Below are 19,355 nucleotides of genomic sequence, written 5' to 3'. Positions count from 1 at the left end.
AGTATTTAGCCTAGATTCTATTAAGTTTTTCTACTCACTATTGTACTGTACTGTTAGATGTACGTATATATATATATATATTTTAGAGATGCACTGAAATTAAAATTCTGGGTCGAAACCAAAAATTTAGGATGCACAAAACATAAATTAATAATCAATTAATCAAACGTATCTAATAATCAACCCTCAAATAGTTTTTGTATTTTTAATAACAAAATTAGCTTTTAGTTTTAGTTTTTAGTTCAGCTTGTTGGTGAAATATAAACATTTAAATGACAATAAACTGTAATAACCTGTTTTCATGACAGATTAATTCAAACATATATTAAATATTGTTGATCCAGAGCGAGTGTCACACAGCTGACACATGTTTAACTGTTGTAGTTTATCCACATTTTGTCACGAAAAACACACTGAACACAGTCAAAACGTGCCGTCAGAGAAGCGCTTATTAAACGCTTGTTTCCCTCCAGAACCATTTAGCCCTGAAACCGAAAAAAGTTGTTTCTGCTGAAAATTTTCGTTAGTTGAAATCTCAGTACATCCCTAATTTTAATTTATTGATTTATTTGTTTATTTATTTTAAAGTTTGAAAGCCCCTGCTCTATGGTATTTGCTCATTTACATATTTAAATAAGGCTGACTGTGTGTGTACAGGTTGTGATATATTTTTGTCAGATGTCATTATGATTTTATGACCTGGTCCTGTGATGAGGGCCTTCACAGACCCCTATACCACCCCAAAGAGACCCCTATACCACCCCAAAGAGACCCCTATACTGGCCCCCAGAGACCCCTATACCACCCCAAAGAGACTGGCCCCAAAGAGACCCCTATACCACCCCAAAGAGACCCCTATACTGGCCCCCAGAGACCCCTATACCACCCCAAAGAGACCCCTATACCGGCCCACAGAGACCCCTATACCGGCCCCCAGAGACCCCTATACCACCCCAAAGAGACCCCTATACTGGCCCCCAGAGACCCCTATACCACCCCAAAGAGACCCCTATACCACCCCAAAGAGACCCCTATACTGGCCCCCAGAGACCCCTATACCACCCCAAAGAGACACCTATACCACCCCAAAGAGACCCCTATACTGGCCCCCAGAGACCCCTATACCACCCCAAAGAGACCCCTATAACGGCCCACAGAGACCCCTATACCGGCCCCCAGAGACCCCTATACCACCCCAAAGAGACCCCTATACTGGCCCCCAGAGACCCCTATACCACCCCAAAGAGACCCCTATACCACCCCAAAGAGACCCCTATACCACCCCAAAGAGACCCCTATACCACCCCTATACCACCCCAAAGAGACCCCTATACCACCCCAAAGAGACTGGCCCCAAAGAGACCCCTATACTGGCCCCCAGAGACCCCTATACCACCCCAAAGAGACCCCTATACCGGCCCACAGAGACCCCTATACCGGCCCCCAGAGACCCCTATACCGGCCCACAGAGACCCCTATACCACCCCAAAGAGACCCCTATACCACCCCAAAGAGACCCCTATACCGGCTCCCAGAGACCCCTATACCGGCCCCCAGAGACCCCTATACCGGCCCCCAGAGACCCCTATACCGGCCCCCAGAGACCCCTATACCACCCCAAAGAGACCCCTATACCACCCCAAAGAGACCCCTATACCACCCCAAAGAGACTGGCCCCAAAGAGACCCCTATACTGGCCCCCAGAGACCCCTATACCACCCCAAAGAGACCCCTATACCGGCCCACAGAGACCCCTATACCGGCCCCCAGAGACCCCTATACCACCCCAAAGAGACCCCTATACTGGCCCCCAGAGACACCTATACCACCCCACAGGGACCCCTATACCACCCCAAAGAGACCCCTATACCGGCCCACAGAGACCCCTATACCACCCCAAAGAGACCCCTATACTGGCCCCCAGAGACCCCTATACCACCCCAAAGAGACCCCTATACTGACCCCCAGAGACCCCTATACCACCCCACAGGGACCCCTATACCACCCCACAGGGACCCCTATACCACCCCAAAGAGACCCCTATACTGGCCCACAGAGACCCCTATACTGGCCCACAGAGACCTCTATACTGGCCCCCAGAGACACCTATACCACCCCACAGAGACCCCTATACTGGCCCACAGAGACCCCTACACTGGTCCCAGAGACCCCTATACTGGCCCACAGAGACCCCTACACTGGTCCCAGAGACTCCTATACCACCCCACAGAGACCCCTATACTGGCCCACAGAGACCCCTATACCACCCCAAAGAGACTGGCCCCAAAGAGACCCCTATACTGGCCCCCAGAGACTCCTATACCACCCCACAGAGACCCCTATACTGGCCCACAGAGACCCCTATACTGGCCCACAGAGACCTCTATACTGGCCCACAGAGACCTCTATACTGGCCCCCAGAGACCCCTATACCACCCCACAGAGACCCCTATACTGGCCCACAGAGACCCCTATACTGGCCCACAGAGACCTCTATACTGGCCCACAGAGACCTCTATACTGGCCCCCAGAGACCCCTATACCACCCCACAGAGACCCCTATACCACCCCACAGAGACCCCTATACTGGCCCACAGAGACCCCTATACTGGCCCACAGAGACCCCTACACTGGTCCCAGAGACTCCTATACCACCCCACAGAGACCCCTATACTGGCCCACAGAGACCCCTATACCACCCCAAAGAGACTGGCCCCAAAGAGACCCCTACACTGGTCCCAGAGACTCCTATACCACCCCACAGAGACCCCTATACTGGCCCAAAGAGACCCCTATACCGCCCCAAAGAGACTGGCCCCAAAGAGACCCCTATACTGGCCCCCAGAGACCCCTATACCACCCCAAAGAGACCCCTATACCGGCCTACAGAGACCCCTATACCGGCCCCCAGAGACCCCTATACCGGCCCCCAGAGACCCCTATACCACCCCAAAGAGACCCCTATACCGGCCCCCAGAGACCCCTATACCGGCCCCCAGAGACCCCTATACCGGCCCACAGAGACCCCTATACCGGCCCCCAGAGACCCCTATACCACCCCAAAGAGACCCCTATACCACCCCAAAGAGACCCCTATACCACCCCAAAGAGACCCCTATACCACCCCTATACCACCCCAAAGAGACCCCTATACCACCCCAAAGAGACTGGCCCCAAAGAGACCCCTATACCACCCCAAAGAGACCCCTACACCGGCCCACAGAGACCCCTATACCGGCCCCCAGAGACCCCTATACCACCCCAAAGAGACCCCTATACTGGCCCCCAGAGACACCTATACCACCCCACAGGGACCCCTATAACACCCCAAAGAGACCCCTATACTGGCCCCCAGAGACCCCTATACCACCCCACAGGGACCCCTATACCACCCCAAAGAGACCCCTATACCGGCCCACAGAGACCCCTATACCACCCCAAAGAGACCCCTATGCTGGCCCCCAGAGACCCCTATACCACCCCAAAGAGACCCCTATACTGACCCCCAGAGACCCCTATACCACCCCACAGGGACCCCTATACCACCCCAAAGAGACCCCTATACTGGCCCACAGAGACCCCTATACTGGCCCACAGAGACCCCTATACTGGCCCACAGAGACCTCTATACTGGCCCCCAGAGACCCCTATACCACCCCACAGAGACCCCTATACTGGCCCACAGAGACCCCTACACTGGTCCCAGAGACTCCTATACCACCCCACAGAGACTCCTATACCACCCCACAGAGACTCCTATACCACCCCACAGAGACCTCTGTACTGGCCCACAGAGACCCCTATACTGGCCCACAGAGACCCCTACACTGGTCCCAGAGACTCCTATACTGGCCCACAGAGACCCCTATACTGGCCCACAGAGACCCCTATACTGGCCCCCAGAGACCCCTACACTGGTCCCAGAGACTCCTATACCACCCCACAGAGACTCCTATACCACCCCACAGAGACTCCTATACCACCCCACAGAGACCTCTGTACTGGCCCACAGAGACCCCTATACTGGCCCACAGAGACCCCTACACTGGTCCCAGAGACTCCTATACCACCCCACAGAGACTCCTATACCACCCCACAGAGACTCCTATACCACCCCACAGAGACCTCTGTACTGGCCCACAGAGACCCCTATACTGGCTCACAGTATAGCAGATACTTGCATTATATGCATATAAGTATCAATATCTGTTAATAATGTGTTGGTAACAAGATATTTAATGATTAGTTTTATGATCAAAGCTCTGTAGTTGTAAACATATCTTCAAATCTTCCTCAAAAGCCTGATGATCATATTTGATACTCATGATTTTTATAATAAATGATGTCTGGATTATCAACTAAACCTGCTTCAGTCCAGCTGAAATATTACTAACAATATCAAAGTTATTCTTGCGTTTCCTTGATAAAATCAGAGCAGATTTGACACAGAAAGACTCGTGCAGCTCGAGCTGAAGGAGGACGCTTGTACAATTACACTAAAAGACTTTTACTTGATAAACGAGTCTGACCTCTCGATCAGACACAGAAGCACTGGAGGAGATTGGTGGAGTTTTCATCATGTTGATCATTCAGAAGTTCATCAAATATGAGACAGCTTTATTAACACTGGTGTCTCCCATTATTTTTGTCCCTGTTTACACCCCATATTAACAGCCGTTTTGCTGATTAATTTGAGACGTAACAGTGCTAAACACAGGCGCCCAAAACCTCTCGAGATTCATAAACATCAACTGATTCATATGTTGCTTGGAAAAACGTGTTTTATCGGAAAACACAGCTACTTTTGAACTGCCGAAAGATGCTTTTCCCACCATAATGATCATGTGGTTCTGGAACCTTGACCCTCTGGCAGGAACACACTCATTTTCCATCATAATAACCATAAAAGGTGCAGATGCAGTGATTAACCAGGGCGACATGCGCCTTCCTGTTTACATGAGTTATGACTAGTTGTAATATGTGTGTGTTCATGAGATATGCCTGATGTTTTTGTTTCACTTGTTTAAACGTGACGTTGCAGAAGTAAAGTGTGTATATTGTGCAGCTCTATTATGAATGCTGTGTCATGTTGATTTTAAATGCACTGTCATGGCAGACTGTTTGCTCTTCAGCTTCCAGACGGGTTAGTCATCATCATCAGCACAACACACACTCCAGGTTTAAGTAGGTCATGGAGTGTTTACTGCCTCCCACCCTTTCTGGATATTCCTCTTTCATTATCCTCTTCTTTAGTGTCATACATTATGAATCTTAGGATAACACACTATAATACTGGGGTCTTATTTATCAAAGGATTCTTACTAAAAGTGTATGTGCGCCGAAAGCCAAAACTGGGGTACGCCAAATAATATTCAGACGCCAGAACCTGCGCAAATATCGTCTAAATTGGATTAGACGTGACATAGGCCTATCTAAATTAGATATGATCCGCTTATCTACACAATGGGAGATAAAGCTGATGAGATCATGTGCATGCTGGCTCTTTCTGAAGAAGACGGACAGAAATATGACAAAGTTAAAGAAGCGTTCGAGAAACACTGCGTATGTAAACACAATGTGATCTATGAGAGGGCTAAGTTCAACAAGAGGTGCCAAGAGCCGGGCGAATCAGCTGAAATGTTCATCGCTGCTGTTCATAAACTAGCAGAAGATTGCCAGTACGGAGTCCTTCAAGAGGGAACGATACGAGACAGACTGGTAGTTGGCCTTCGAGATCACGGATGGTCAGAGAGATTACAGCTTGACCCCGAGCTCACACTCATTAAAGCCATCACAAAAATAAGACAAAGTGAAGAAATAAACAAGCAGCAGACGATCTTAAGACAAGCACGCGGTATGAGGTAAACATGGACATGTTAAAATACAAAATAAAACCAAGATCTGCACTAAAAGGACCGCAATGACAACCAGAATGAGAACACACAGGAGGAAGCCAGCGAGGGATGTGGCAGATGTGGAGAGCCACAAGCAGCCGTCCAGCGAGCCAGGCCACGTCGCTGCCATCTGCACAACAAAGACAACTCTGGAGGAAGTATGTCATCGTGATGAGACGGAGAGTACAGACACTGTGTTCCTGGCAGCTGTAAAGTCTGAGAATTCCACTGATGTCTGGCAAAAGTCCATTGCAGTGAACAGTGAGCAAGTTCTTTTCAAACTGGACCGTCCCAGAGAGCTTGTACTCAAAGACGAGCCCCCCGAACAAGAAGCTGCGTGGACCAAGCAACATGTCGGTACAAGTTACAGTTATCAAGGTCCTGAACTGCCTGGAACAGAAAGGGTTGACACTGAATGAAAAATGTCAGTTTGTAGTAGTGATCGACCGATATATCGGTCGGCCGATAAATCGGGCCGATATTTGCGGGTTTGACGTGTATCGGCATTGGCCGATACGCGGCTGCTGCGTTCGCCGATAGTTTTTTTCCCGGCATTAATTACAGACAGGCGTCCGCAGGCAGCTCTGTGTTGCTGGAGACGCTGCAGTTCACGTGCAGCCCATGCACTGCCTCCCACACAGTGCTGGAAGCCTCTTCTAGACAACGGTTAGTTTTAAAATTTCAAAGCATCTTTTAACTGTTTGACTTAGCTGAAATACACTTTGGAAGTGGAAACACGTACGTTGCTCTATATGTGCGTGCAACTATAGCTAAGCAAGTTTGTGGGTCCAAATGGAAAACGCGAATGCCTCATCTATAAAACTGCTTGTCATTGTATTTAGGGAGCTGCAAATAGCTAAGTTTGAGGCTATCCATATGCATACGGCAGCTGTTACAAACACTGGTCATAGGATTAAATAATGCCGACGTTGTTCGGTGATTCCGTGATATTTGTGGGAGTTTTATTCAGCGACCACCTGGCTGAGGTTTGGACGTGTGCTCATAAAAGAAGCGACGCGGTTGCGACACGCATGCGATGCAGCGCGCTCGTTTGTCCAGGCGCTCCTATGCCGTGGTGAGATGAAAACATCTAAACTTTTCAGAATGCCAGAAGCGCACGCAGGTCACAACTGACCTTTCCATGACAACATCGAAAGCTCGGCCGAACAGCGGATCATAGCTGGACAGGGCGGGTTTTTATTTCTCATCTCCATAAATATATGTAGTCGTAAAGGGCTAGAAATAAATTAATCCTTACTTCCTCGTCATCATGGAGAGAGCAGTTCATGTTTGCATAGCAACAACAGACGCAAGCGCTTGTAGAAGCGGCGTGGCCGTGCTTTCCACACGTTTTAGACGTGATCCCTGATTCATAATAAACTTAGAATCTATTTGGTTTAAAATCGTTTTTGTTTTGTTTAAAATGGAGATCACGATTACATATATCAGACAACTACACAGAATAACATGTTCCAGTCAAATTATTTTATTTATTATGCTTAAATATTTATTTTCAGAATTTATTTTCAGAATTTGAATTATGCTTAAATATTTATTTTCAGTATTTTCAGCACTGAACTTTTTTTCTGTTCTACCTCACGTTTTTAATATTTGTCAAATATTGTTTTTTTTTTAAGTTCAATAAATGTTCATTTCTTAATTGAGACTTGTAACAGTTGTTATCATTATATATTATATACGTGTCATTTTTATGATGTAAACTGAGTGAGCAAAAGCAGTATCGCCTCCAAATATCGGCCCAAGAAAATCGGCAACCCGTATCGGTCATCGGCTAAGGCTGATGAAAAAAAATCGGTATCGGCATCGGCACTAAAAAATCCATATCGTCGATCCCTAGTTTGCAGTGCCTCAAGTGAGGTTCCCAGGACACATCGTCAGTGCAGGAGGTGTAAGAGCAGACCCAGATCAAAGAAAAGCTATCTGAGAAATGCCAGAGCCTAAAAATACGGCTGATGTCACAACTGGACCTACCAGAGACCCGCAGCTGAAGCGTCTGGTGTGGGGGAGTCCACAACTGGACCTCTCAGAGACCCGCAGCTGAAGCGTCTGGTGTTGGGGAGTCCACAACTGGACCTCTCAGAGACCCGCAGCTGAAGCGTCTGGTGTGGGGGAGTCCACAACTGGACCTCTCAGAGACCCGCAGCTGAAGCGTCTGGTGTGGGGGAGTCCACAACTGGACCTCTCAGAGACCCGCAGCTGAAGCGTCTGGTGTGGGGGAGTCCACAACTGGACCTACCAGAGACCCGCAGCTGAAGCGTCTGGTGTTGGGGAGTCCACAACTGGACCTCTCAGAGACCCGCAGCTGAAGCGTCTGGTGTGGGGGAGTCCACAACTGGACCTCTCAGAGACCCGCAGCTGAAGCGTCTGGTGTGGGGGAGTCCACAACTGGACCTCTCAGAGACCCGCAGCTGAAGCGTCTGGTGTGGGGGAGTCCACAACTGGACCTCTCAGAGACCCGCAGCTGAAGCGTCTGGTGTTGGGGAGTCCACAACTGGACCTCTCAGAGACCCGCAGCTGAAGCGTCTGGTGTGGGGGAGTCCACAACTGGACCTCTCAGAGACCCGCAGCTGAAGCGTCTGGTGTGGGGGAGTCCACAACTGGACCTCTCAGAGACCCGCAGCTGAAGCGTCTGGTGTGGGGGAGTCCACAACTGGACCTCTCAGAGACCCGCAGCTGAAGCGTCTGGTGTGGGGGAGTCCACAACTGGACCTCTCAGAGACCCGCAGCTGAAGCGTCTGGTGTGGGGGAGTCCACAACTGGACCTCTCAGAGACCCGCAGCTGAAGCGTCTGGTGTGGAGGAGTCCACAACTGGACCTACCAGAGACCCGCAGCTGAAGCGTCTGGTGTTGGGGAGTCCACAACTGGACCTACCAGAGACCCGCAGCTGAAGCGTCTGGTGTGGGGGAGTCCACAACTGGACCTATCAGAGACCCGCAGCTGAAGCGTCTGGTGTGGGGGAGTCCACAACTGGACCTCTCAGAGACCCGCAGCTGAAGCGTCTGGTGTGGGGGAGTCCACAACTGGACCTCTCAGAGACCCGCAGCTGAAGCGTCTGGTGTTGGGGAGTCCACAACTGGACCTACCAGAGACCCGCAGCTGAAGCGTCTGGTGTGGGGGAGTCCACAACTGGACCTCTCAGAGACCCGCAGCTGAAGCGTCTGGTGTTGGGGAGTCCACAACTGGAGCTCTCAGAGACCCGCAGCTGAAGCGTCTGGTGTGGGGGAGTCCACAACTGGACCTCTCAGAGACCCGCAGCTGAAGCGTCTGGTGTGGGGGAGTCCACAACTGGACCTCTCAGAGACCCGCAGCTGAAGCGTCTGGTGTTGGGGAGTCCACAACTGGACCTACCAGAGACCCGCAGCTGAAGCGTCTGGTGTGGGGGAGTCCACAACTGGACCTACCAGAGACCCGCAGCTGAAGCGTCTGGTGTGGGGGAGTCCACAACTGGACCTCTCAGAGACCCGCAGCTGAAGTGTCTGGTGTGGGGGAGTCCACAACTGGACCTCTCAGAGACCCGCAGCTGAAGCGTCTGGTGTGGGGGAGTCCACAACTGGACCTCTCAGAGGCCCGCAGCTGAAGCGTCTGGTGTTGGGGAGTCCACAACTGGACCTCTCAGAGACCCGCAGCTGAAGTGTCTGGTGTGGGGGAGTCCACAACTGGACCTCTCAGAGACCCGCAGCTGAAGCGTCTGGTGTTGGGGAGTCCACAACTGGACCTCTCAGAGACCCGCAGCTGAAGCGTCTGGTGTTGGGGAGTTCACAACTGGACCTCTCAGAGACCCGCAGCTGAAGCGTCTGGTGTTGGGGAGTCCACAACTGGACCTCTCAGAGACCCGCAGCTGAAGCGTCTGGTGTGGGGGAGTCCACAACTGGACCTCTCAGAGACCCGCAGCTGAAGCGTCTGGTGTTGGGGAGTTCACAACTGGACCTCTCAGAGACCCGCAGCTGAAGCATCTGGTGTTGGGGAGTTCACAACTGGACCTCTCAGAGACCCGCAGCTGACGCGTCTGGTGTGGGGGAGTCCACAACTGGACCTCTCAGAGGCCCGCAGCTGAAGCGTCTGGTGTGGGGGAGTTCACAACTGGACCTCTCAGAGACCCGCAGCTGAAGCGTCTGGTGTGGGGGAGTTCACAACTGGACCTACCAGAGACCCGCAGCTGAAGCGTCTGGTGTGGGTGAGTCCACAACTGGAGCTCTCAGAGACCCGCAGCTGAAGCGTCTGGTGTGGGGGAGTCCACAACTGGACCTCTCAGAGACCCGCAGCTGAAGCGTCTGGTGTTGGGGAGTCCACAACTGGACCTCTCAGAGACCCGCAGCTGAAGCGTCTGGTGTGGGGGAGTCCACAACTGGACCTCTCAGAGACCCGCAGCTGAAGCGTCTGGTGTGGGGGAGTCCACAACTGGACCTCTCAGAGACCCGCAGCTGAAGCGTCTGGTGTTGGGGAGTCCACAACTGGACCTCTCAGAGACCCGCAGCTGAAGCGTCTGGTGTTGGGGAGTCCACAACTGGACCTCTCAGAGACCCGCAGCTGAAGCGTCTGGTGTGGGGGAGTTCACAACTGGACCTACCAGAGACCCGCAGCTGAAGCGTCTGGTGTGGGTGAGTCCACAACTGGAGCTCTCAGAGACCCGCAGCTGAAGCGTCTGGTGTGGGGGAGTCCACAACTGGACCTCTCAGAGACCCGCAGCTGAAGCGTCTGGTGTGGGGGAGTCCACAACTGGACCTCTCAGAGACCCGCAGCTGAAGCGTCTGGTGTGGGGGAGTCCACAACTGGACCTCTCAGAGACCCGCAGCTGAAGCGTCTGGTGTTGGGGAGTCCACAACTGGACCTCTCAGAGACCCGCAGCTGAAGCGTCTGGTGTTGGGGAGTCCACAACTGGACCTCTCAGAGACCCGCAGCTGAAGCGTCTGGTGTGGGGGAGTTCACAACTGGACCTACCAGAGACCCGCAGCTGAAGCGTCTGGTGTGGGTGAGTCCACAACTGGAGCTCTCAGAGACCCGCAGCTGAAGCGTCTGGTGTGGGGGAGTCCACAACTGGACCTCTCAGAGACCCGCAGCTGAAGCGTCTGGTGTGGGGGAGTCCACAACTGGACCTCTCAGAGACCCGCAGCTGAAGCGTCTGGTGTGGGGGAGTCCACAACTGGACCTCTCAGAGACCCGCAGCTGAAGCGTCTGGTGTTGGGGAGTCCACAACTGGACCTCTCAGAGACCCGCAGCTGAAGCGTCTGGTGTTGGGGAGTCCACAACTGGACCTCTCAGAGACCCGCAGCTGAAGCGTCTGGTGTGGGGGAGTCCACAACTGGACCTCTCAGAGACCCGCAGCTGAAGCGTCTGGTGTGGGGGAGTCCACAACTGGACCTCTCAGAGACCCGCAGCTGAAGCGTCTGGTGTTGGGGAGTCCACAACTGGACCTCTCAGAGACCCGCAGCTGAAGCGTCTGGTGTGGGGGAGTCCACAACTGGACCTCTCAGAGACCCGCAGCTGAAGCGTCTGGTGTGGGGGAGTCCACAACTGGACCTCTCAGAGACCCGCAGCTGAAGCGTCTGGTGTGGGGGAGTCCACAACTGGACCTCTCAGAGACCCGCAGCTGAAGCGTCTGGTGTTGGGGAGTCCACAACTGGACCTACCAGAGACCCGCAGCTGAAGCGTCTGGTGTGGGGGAGTCCACAACTGGACCTCTCAGAGACCCGCAGCTGAAGCGTCTGGTGTGGGGGAGTCCACAACTGGACCTCTCAGAGACCCGCAGCTGAAGCGTCTGGTGTGGGGGAGTCCACAACTGGACCTCTCAGAGACCCGCAGCTGAAGCGTCTGGTGTTGGGGAGTCCACAACTGGATCTCTCAGAGACCCGCAGCTGAAGCGTCTGGTGTGGGGGAGTCCACAACTGGACCTCTCAGAGACCCGCAGCTGAAGCGTCTGGTGTGGGGGAGTCCACAACTGGACCTCTCAGAGACCCGCAGCTGAAGCGTCTGGTGTGGGGGAGTCCACAACTGGACCTCTCAGAGACCCGCAGCTGAAGCGTCTGGTGTGGGGGAGTCCACAACTGGACCTCTCAGAGACCCGCAGCTGAAGCGTCTGGTGTGGGGGAGTCCACAACTGGACCTCTCAGAGACCCGCAGCTGAAGCGTCTGGTGTGGGGGAGTCCACAACTGGACCTCTCAGAGACCCGCAGCTGAAGCGTCTGGTGTGGGGGAGTCCACAACTGGACCTCTCAGAGACCCGCAGCTGAAGCGTCTGGTGTGGGGGAGTCCACAACTGGACCTCTCAGAGACCCGCAGCTGAAGCGTCTGGTGTGGGGGAGTCCACAACTGGACCTCTCAGAGACCCGCAGCTGAAGCGTCTGGTGTTGGGGAGTCCACAACTGGAGCTCTCAGAGACCCGCAGCTGAAGCGTCTGGTGTGGGGGAGTCCACAACTGGACCTCTCAGAGACCCGCAGCTGAAGCGTCTGGTGTGGGGGAGTCCACAACTGGACCTCTCAGAGACCCGCAGCTGAAGCGTCTGGTGTGGGGGAGTTCACAACTGGACCTCTCAGAGACCCGCAGCTGAAGCGTCTGGTGTTGGGGAGTCCACAACTGGACCTACCAGAGACCCGCAGCTGAAGCGTCTGGTGTGGGGGAGTCCACAACTGGACCTACCAGAGACCCGCAGCTGAAGCGTCTGGTGTGGGGGAGTCCACAACTGGACCTCTCAGAGACCCGCAGCTGAAGCGTCTGGTGTGGGGGAGTCCACAACTGGACCTCTCAGAGACCCGCAGCTGAAGCGTCTGGTGTGGGGGAGTCCACAACTGGACCTACCAGAGACCCGCAGCTGAAGCGTCTGGTGTGGGGGAGTCCACAACTGGACCTTTCAGAGACCCGCAGCTGAAGCGTCTGGTGTTGGGGAGTCCACAACTGGACCTCTCAGAGACCCGCAGCTGAAGCGTCTGGTGTGGGGGAGTCCACAACTGGACCTCTCAGAGACCCGCAGCTGAAGCGTCTGGTGTGGGGGAGTCCACAACTGGACCTCTCAGAGACCCGCAGCTGAAGCGTCTGGTGTTGGGGAGTCCACAACTGGACCTCTCAGAGACCCGCAGCTGAAGCGTCTGGTGTGGGGGAGTCCACAACTGGACCTCTCAGAGACCCGCAGCTGAAGCGTCTGGTGTGGGGGAGTCCACAACTGGACCTCTCAGAGACCCGCAGCTGAAGCGTCTGGTGTGGGGGAGTCCACAACTGGACCTCTCAGAGACCCGCAGCTGAAGCGTCTGGTGTTGGGGAGTCCACAACTGGACCTACCAGAGACCCGCAGCTGAAGCGTCTGGTGTGGGGGAGTCCACAACTGGACCTCTCAGAGACCCGCAGCTGAAGCGTCTGGTGTGGGGGAGTCCACAACTGGACCTCTCAGAGACCCGCAGCTGAAGCGTCTGGTGTGGGGGAGTCCACAACTGGACCTCTCAGAGACCCGCAGCTGAAGCGTCTGGTGTTGGGGAGTCCACAACTGGATCTCTCAGAGACCCGCAGCTGAAGCGTCTGGTGTGGGGGAGTCCACAACTGGACCTCTCAGAGACCCGCAGCTGAAGCGTCTGGTGTGGGGGAGTCCACAACTGGACCTCTCAGAGACCCGCAGCTGAAGCGTCTGGTGTGGGGGAGTCCACAACTGGACCTCTCAGAGACCCGCAGCTGAAGCGTCTGGTGTGGGGGAGTCCACAACTGGACCTCTCAGAGACCCGCAGCTGAAGCGTCTGGTGTGGGGGAGTCCACAACTGGACCTCTCAGAGACCCGCAGCTGAAGCGTCTGGTGTGGGGGAGTCCACAACTGGACCTCTCAGAGACCCGCAGCTGAAGCGTCTGGTGTGGGGGAGTCCACAACTGGACCTCTCAGAGACCCGCAGCTGAAGCGTCTGGTGTGGGGGAGTCCACAACTGGACCTCTCAGAGACCCGCAGCTGAAGCGTCTGGTGTGGGGGAGTCCACAACTGGACCTCTCAGAGACCCGCAGCTGAAGCGTCTGGTGTTGGGGAGTCCACAACTGGAGCTCTCAGAGACCCGCAGCTGAAGCGTCTGGTGTGGGGGAGTCCACAACTGGACCTCTCAGAGACCCGCAGCTGAAGCGTCTGGTGTGGGGGAGTCCACAACTGGACCTCTCAGAGACCCGCAGCTGAAGCGTCTGGTGTGGGGGAGTTCACAACTGGACCTCTCAGAGACCCGCAGCTGAAGCGTCTGGTGTTGGGGAGTCCACAACTGGACCTACCAGAGACCCGCAGCTGAAGCGTCTGGTGTGGGGGAGTCCACAACTGGACCTACCAGAGACCCGCAGCTGAAGCGTCTGGTGTGGGGGAGTCCACAACTGGACCTCTCAGAGACCCGCAGCTGAAGCGTCTGGTGTGGGGGAGTCCACAACTGGACCTCTCAGAGACCCGCAGCTGAAGCGTCTGGTGTGGGGGAGTCCACAACTGGACCTACCAGAGACCCGCAGCTGAAGCGTCTGGTGTGGGGGAGTCCACAACTGGACCTTTCAGAGACCCGCAGCTGAAGCGTCTGGTGTTGGGGAGTCCACAACTGGACCTCTCAGAGACCCGCAGCTGAAGCGTCTGGTGTGGGGGAGTCCACAACTGGACCTCTCAGAGACCCGCAGCTGAAGCATCTGGTGTTGGGGAGTCCACAACTGGACCTCTCAGAGACCCGCAGCTGAAGCGTCTGGTGTGGGGGAGTCCACAACTGGACCTCTCAGAGACCCGCAGCTGAAGCGTCTGGTGTGGGGGAGTCCACAACTGGACCTCTCAGAGACCCGCAGCTGAAGCGTCTGGTGTTGGGGAGTCCACAACTGGACCTCTCAGAGACCCGCAGCTGAAGCGTCTGGTCTGCAACAAGCTCTTGAAGAACTGAAGCGGCAGTATTAGCACAGATCTGCCGTTTCTCTTGGTACTCGACTGTTTAATGAAACCATTATTACTTTTTGTTTGTATTGTTTTCCTGAGCATGACTTGTTGTATCTGTGTATGTTTTTATACTTTTTATGTGTAGTTTTACTCTTTAATGCACTTTTACTGTCGCAGTTATTGATTAATCGTGGTTATTCGATCTAATCACTGTCATTTGAGATAGCCGCAATAATTGTGAAGTTTAAATCACGTTTTGCCATCCAAAAAGGGGAAATTATATTTTACTCATAATATTATATCATAAATAACCTAAATGTTAATGACTGTTAACATTTTTATTGATCACTGAATCATTTATTCAAGAGATTCATTCAAAAATGCTGATTTATTCAGTAATGAATCAAGTGAAGTCTTTATGAGTGAGTCATTGAATCATTCACTCAAACTGATTTCTTTGAATTAAACATCAAAACAAAATAGTTCAGTGTTCTTCAGTGAACCTGCGATAATGCTGAAAAAGTTCAAAATAATCAAATTAATGCACATTTGACACTTTCTACTGACTTTTTTTTTTCAGAGTGCAGGTTCTATTTCACCTCAAAATCTAAATAATAAAGAAATAATATTTGCTTACAGAAATTGAAGCCCATTTGCCTGTTTTTAGGATCATTAGGGTTTTTTTTGCATTAATGTACATTATTTGAATGACAGTGAAGCCCCGCCCCTTCACAGAACCCGATGTTCGCATTGGCCAATCAGAGCTCTTCTCCACAGTCTCAGGCTGAAGGTGGTTTTCAGACACACACTCTTATGTGTGAATCCAAAATGATTCATGCATGAAGATCAGAAAAACTAACGAGTTGCTTTTCATTGTGAAATGGAGTGAGTGAGGGAGTGAGGGAGTGAGGGAGTGAGTTTGTGTGTGTTATAAACTGAGTGTTTTCCAGCAGCTGATTTTAATTAATTCATGACTATATCAAAGCGATTCACATTACATTAAGCCGAAGTCTCGTTCAGGCATGTTTGACTCATATGACAACTCTCTCGAGATCTTTTTTGTTGTATAAACTGCTTTGTGTCTCTAATCTTTCACTGGTTCTTCCAGGACTGTTTCACCAGTGGGGAGCGTCCCCGGTGTCCCAAGGTAGGAAGCGTGTGTGTGTGTGTGTGTGTGTCATTAGTGTTGGCTGTAGATTAGACGAGTCATTCATCATCAGTTTCTCTGGTGTTTTCCTGAAGGGCCTCCGTATGTGGAGGTGATCGAGCAGCCGAAAGCTCGAGGAATGCGCTTCCGATATAAGTGTGAGGGCCGATCTGCCGGGAGCATCCCGGGAGAGAAGAGCAACGACACCACAAAAACACACCCCGCCATCAAGGTGAGTGAGATCAGATCTGATGTGTTTCATGCTGCAGTACTGATGCTTCATCTTTCATTGTAAATAAAAAAATTGATTTGATCAATAAATTAAATTAGAATAATAAGACACTATAGGGCTATTATCAATCAAATTAAATCATTTACACTGAAAAATTACAATTGCATTAAATAATGTTATGAGATTGTTTTAAATACAAATATGAAATGTTGGAAAGAATGATGCTTTTTAAACACGAAACTAAACCACCAGTAGGTGGCGGCAGGTGACCGTCTTAATGAGTCATTGAGTCATTCATTCAAACTGTTCGTTCAAACTGCTGACTCGTTCAGGAATGAGGCAGTTGTTTATGAATGAGTCACTGAATCTTTGACTCAACCGATTTGTTCAAACGGCTGATTCGTTCAGGAATGTGGCAGCAATCGTCACATGACTGTACGGCTCTTTCCATAGGTTCACAACTACAGCGGGCCGCTGAGAGTGCGAATCTCCTTGGTAACCAAGAACCAGCCGCACAAGCCACACCCACACGAGCTGGTGGGAAAAGACTGCAAACACGGGTATTATGAGGCCGATTTACAGGAGCGGCGAATACACAGGTGTGTGTGTGTGAGAGAGAGAGTGTGTGTAAGAGTGAGAGAGAGTGTGTGAGAGTGACATAGAGTGAGTGTGAGTGAGAGTGAGTGAGTGAGTGAGTGAGAGAGTGAGAGAGTGAGTGAGTGAGTGAGTGAGTGAGTGAGTGAGTGAGTGAGTGAGTGAGTGAGTGAGTGAGTGAGAGTGTGACTGAGTGAGAGAGAGAGAGAGTGAGTGAGTGAGAGAGTGAGTGTGTGTGTGAGTGAGTGAGTGAGAGAGAGAGTGACTGAGTGAGAGTGAGAGAGAGTGAGAGAGAGTGAGTGAGTGTGAGTGAGTGTGAGTGAGTGAGTGAGTGAGTGAGTGAGTGAGTGAGTGAGTGAGTGAGAGAGTGAGTGAGTGAGAGAGTGAGTGAGTGAGAGAGTGTGTGTGTGAGTGAGTGAGTGAGAGAGAGAGTGACTGAGTGAGAGTGAGAGAGAGTGAGAGAGTGAGTGAGTGAGTGAGTGAGTGTGAGTGAGTGTGAGTGAGAGAGTGAGTGAGAGAGTGACTGAGTGAGAGTGAGAGAGAGTGAGAGAGTGAGTGAGAGAGTGAGTGAGTGAGTGACTGAGAGAGAGTGAGTGAGAGAGTGAGTGAGTGAGAGAGAGAGTGACTGAGTGAGAGTGAGAGAGAGTGAGAGTGTGAGAGTGAGTGTGAGTGAGTGAGTGTGAGAGTGAGTGAGTGTGAGTGAGTGTGAGTGAGTGTGAGAGAGTGAGAGAGTGAGAGAGTGAGTGAGTGAGAGAGAGAGTGTGAGTGAGTGTGAGTGAGAGAGTGAGAGAGTGAGAGAGTGAGAGAGTGAGAGAGTGAGTGAGTGAGTGAGTGTGAGTGAGTGAGGGTGAGAGAGAGAGTGTGAGTGAGTGAGTGAGTGAGTGTGAGTGAGTGAGTGAGTGAGTGTGAGAGAGTGAGAGTGTGAGTGAGTGAGTGAGAGAGTGAGAGAGTGAGTGAGTGAGTGTGTGAGTGAGTGTGAGTGAGAGAGTGAGAGAGTGAGTGTGTGAGTGTGTGAGTGTGTGAGTGTGTGAGTGTGTGAGTGAGTGAGTGAGTGTGTGAGTGAGTGTGAGTGAGAGTGAGAGAGTGTGTGAGTGAGAGAGTGAGAGTGAGTGAGAGAGAGTGAGAGTGAGTGGGCATGTGTGAGTGTGAGAGTAAATGTGTGTGTGAGTGTGTTATAAACTAAGTGTTTTACAGCAACTGATTTTAATTATTTAATGACTATATCAAAGCGCTTCACACTGGAAGCAGTTCCTCCATCTAAACCTGTATTATTTGGACTGTAAAGTCGTTTAAATTGCATCATTTTAGTTTAGTATGTTACCATTGAGATCGCCCTCACTCACATCACATTTATTTATATATATATATTTAATATACATTTTTAGTTTTGTTCTGACGTGTAAAAGCCCCAGATGTGTGAAACGCTGCAGGCCAGTCTCAGATGTGTGTGTTCTCGGTCAGGGCTAAATTTAGACTCCGGCTCAGTTTGTTCCTGTTTCGGCTCAGAGATGCTTTTCTCTGATGAACACACACACACACACACACACACACTCTCAGAGCTTTACTCTGATGAACGCACACACACACACACACACACACACACACACACACACTCACTCTCAGAGCTTTACTCTGATGAACACACACACACACACACTCTCAGAGCTTTACTCTGATGAACGCACACACACACACACACACACACACACACACACACACACACACACACACACACACACTCACTCTCAGAGCTTTACTCTGATGAACACACACACACTCTGAGCTTTACTCTGATGAACACACACACACACACACTCTGAGCTTTACTCTGATGAACACACACACACACACACTCTGAGCTTTACTCTGATGAACACACACACACTCTCAGAGCTTTACTCTGATGAACGCACACACACACATACACTCTCAGAGCTTTACTCTGATGAACGCACACACACACACACACACACACACACACTCTCAGAGCTTTACTCTGATGAACGCGCACACACACACACACACACTCTCAGAGCTTTACTCTGATGAACGCGCACACACACACACACACACACTCTCAGAGCTGTTCTCTGGTGTGTTTCCGAGGTTCTCCATCTTGTGGCCGAGTGTGTCCGTTTCCCGAGCGTCTTTGCTCCGCCTGTAATGACTCTCTTGACTCGCTCTGCCGACTCATCTCTGTGTTTCAGTTTCCAGAATCTGGGTATTCAGTGTGTGAAGAAGAAGGATGTGGGAGACGCAGTTTCATGTCGACTGCAAACACAGAACAACCCCTTTAATAGTGAGTGACTGACACACACACACACTCACACTCACACACACACACACACACACACACACACACACACACATATATAGTGTATATGTGAATATATAAAGATAAATCCATATACTGCCATCTAAGTTTGGGATCTGTGAGATGTTCTGAAAGAGTCTCTTCTGCTCACTAAAGCTGTGTTTATCAGATCAGAAATACAGTAAAACACTGAAATATTATTATAATGTAGATCATCTGTTCTCTATGTGAATATACAGTAAAGTGTAATTTATTCTTGTGATCAAAGCTGAATGTTCAGCATCATTACTCCAGTCTTCA

General features: G+C 51.6%; 1 protein-coding gene across 1 annotated transcript in view; it reads left to right on the top strand.

The window, feature by feature from the left end:
- The window catches only part of rela (v-rel avian reticuloendotheliosis viral oncogene homolog A), a 33,616-nt gene that overhangs the window by 1,897 nt on the left and 12,364 nt on the right, over nt 1-19,355 (top strand). The window contains exons 2-5 of the mRNA XM_079865883.1: nt 15,877-15,915; nt 16,011-16,147; nt 16,601-16,746; nt 18,949-19,040. Coding sequence (XP_079722009.1) covers nt 15,877-15,915; nt 16,011-16,147; nt 16,601-16,746; nt 18,949-19,040 — 414 coding nt within the window. The remainder of the gene's footprint in view (nt 1-15,876; nt 15,916-16,010; nt 16,148-16,600; nt 16,747-18,948; nt 19,041-19,355) is intronic.

Source organism: Squalius cephalus (assembly GCF_949319135.1).
Source record: "Squalius cephalus genome assembly, chromosome: 3".
NCBI classification, from domain to species: domain Eukaryota; kingdom Metazoa; phylum Chordata; class Actinopteri; order Cypriniformes; family Leuciscidae; genus Squalius; species Squalius cephalus.
This window is presented reverse-complemented; position numbering and strand designations above follow the sequence as displayed.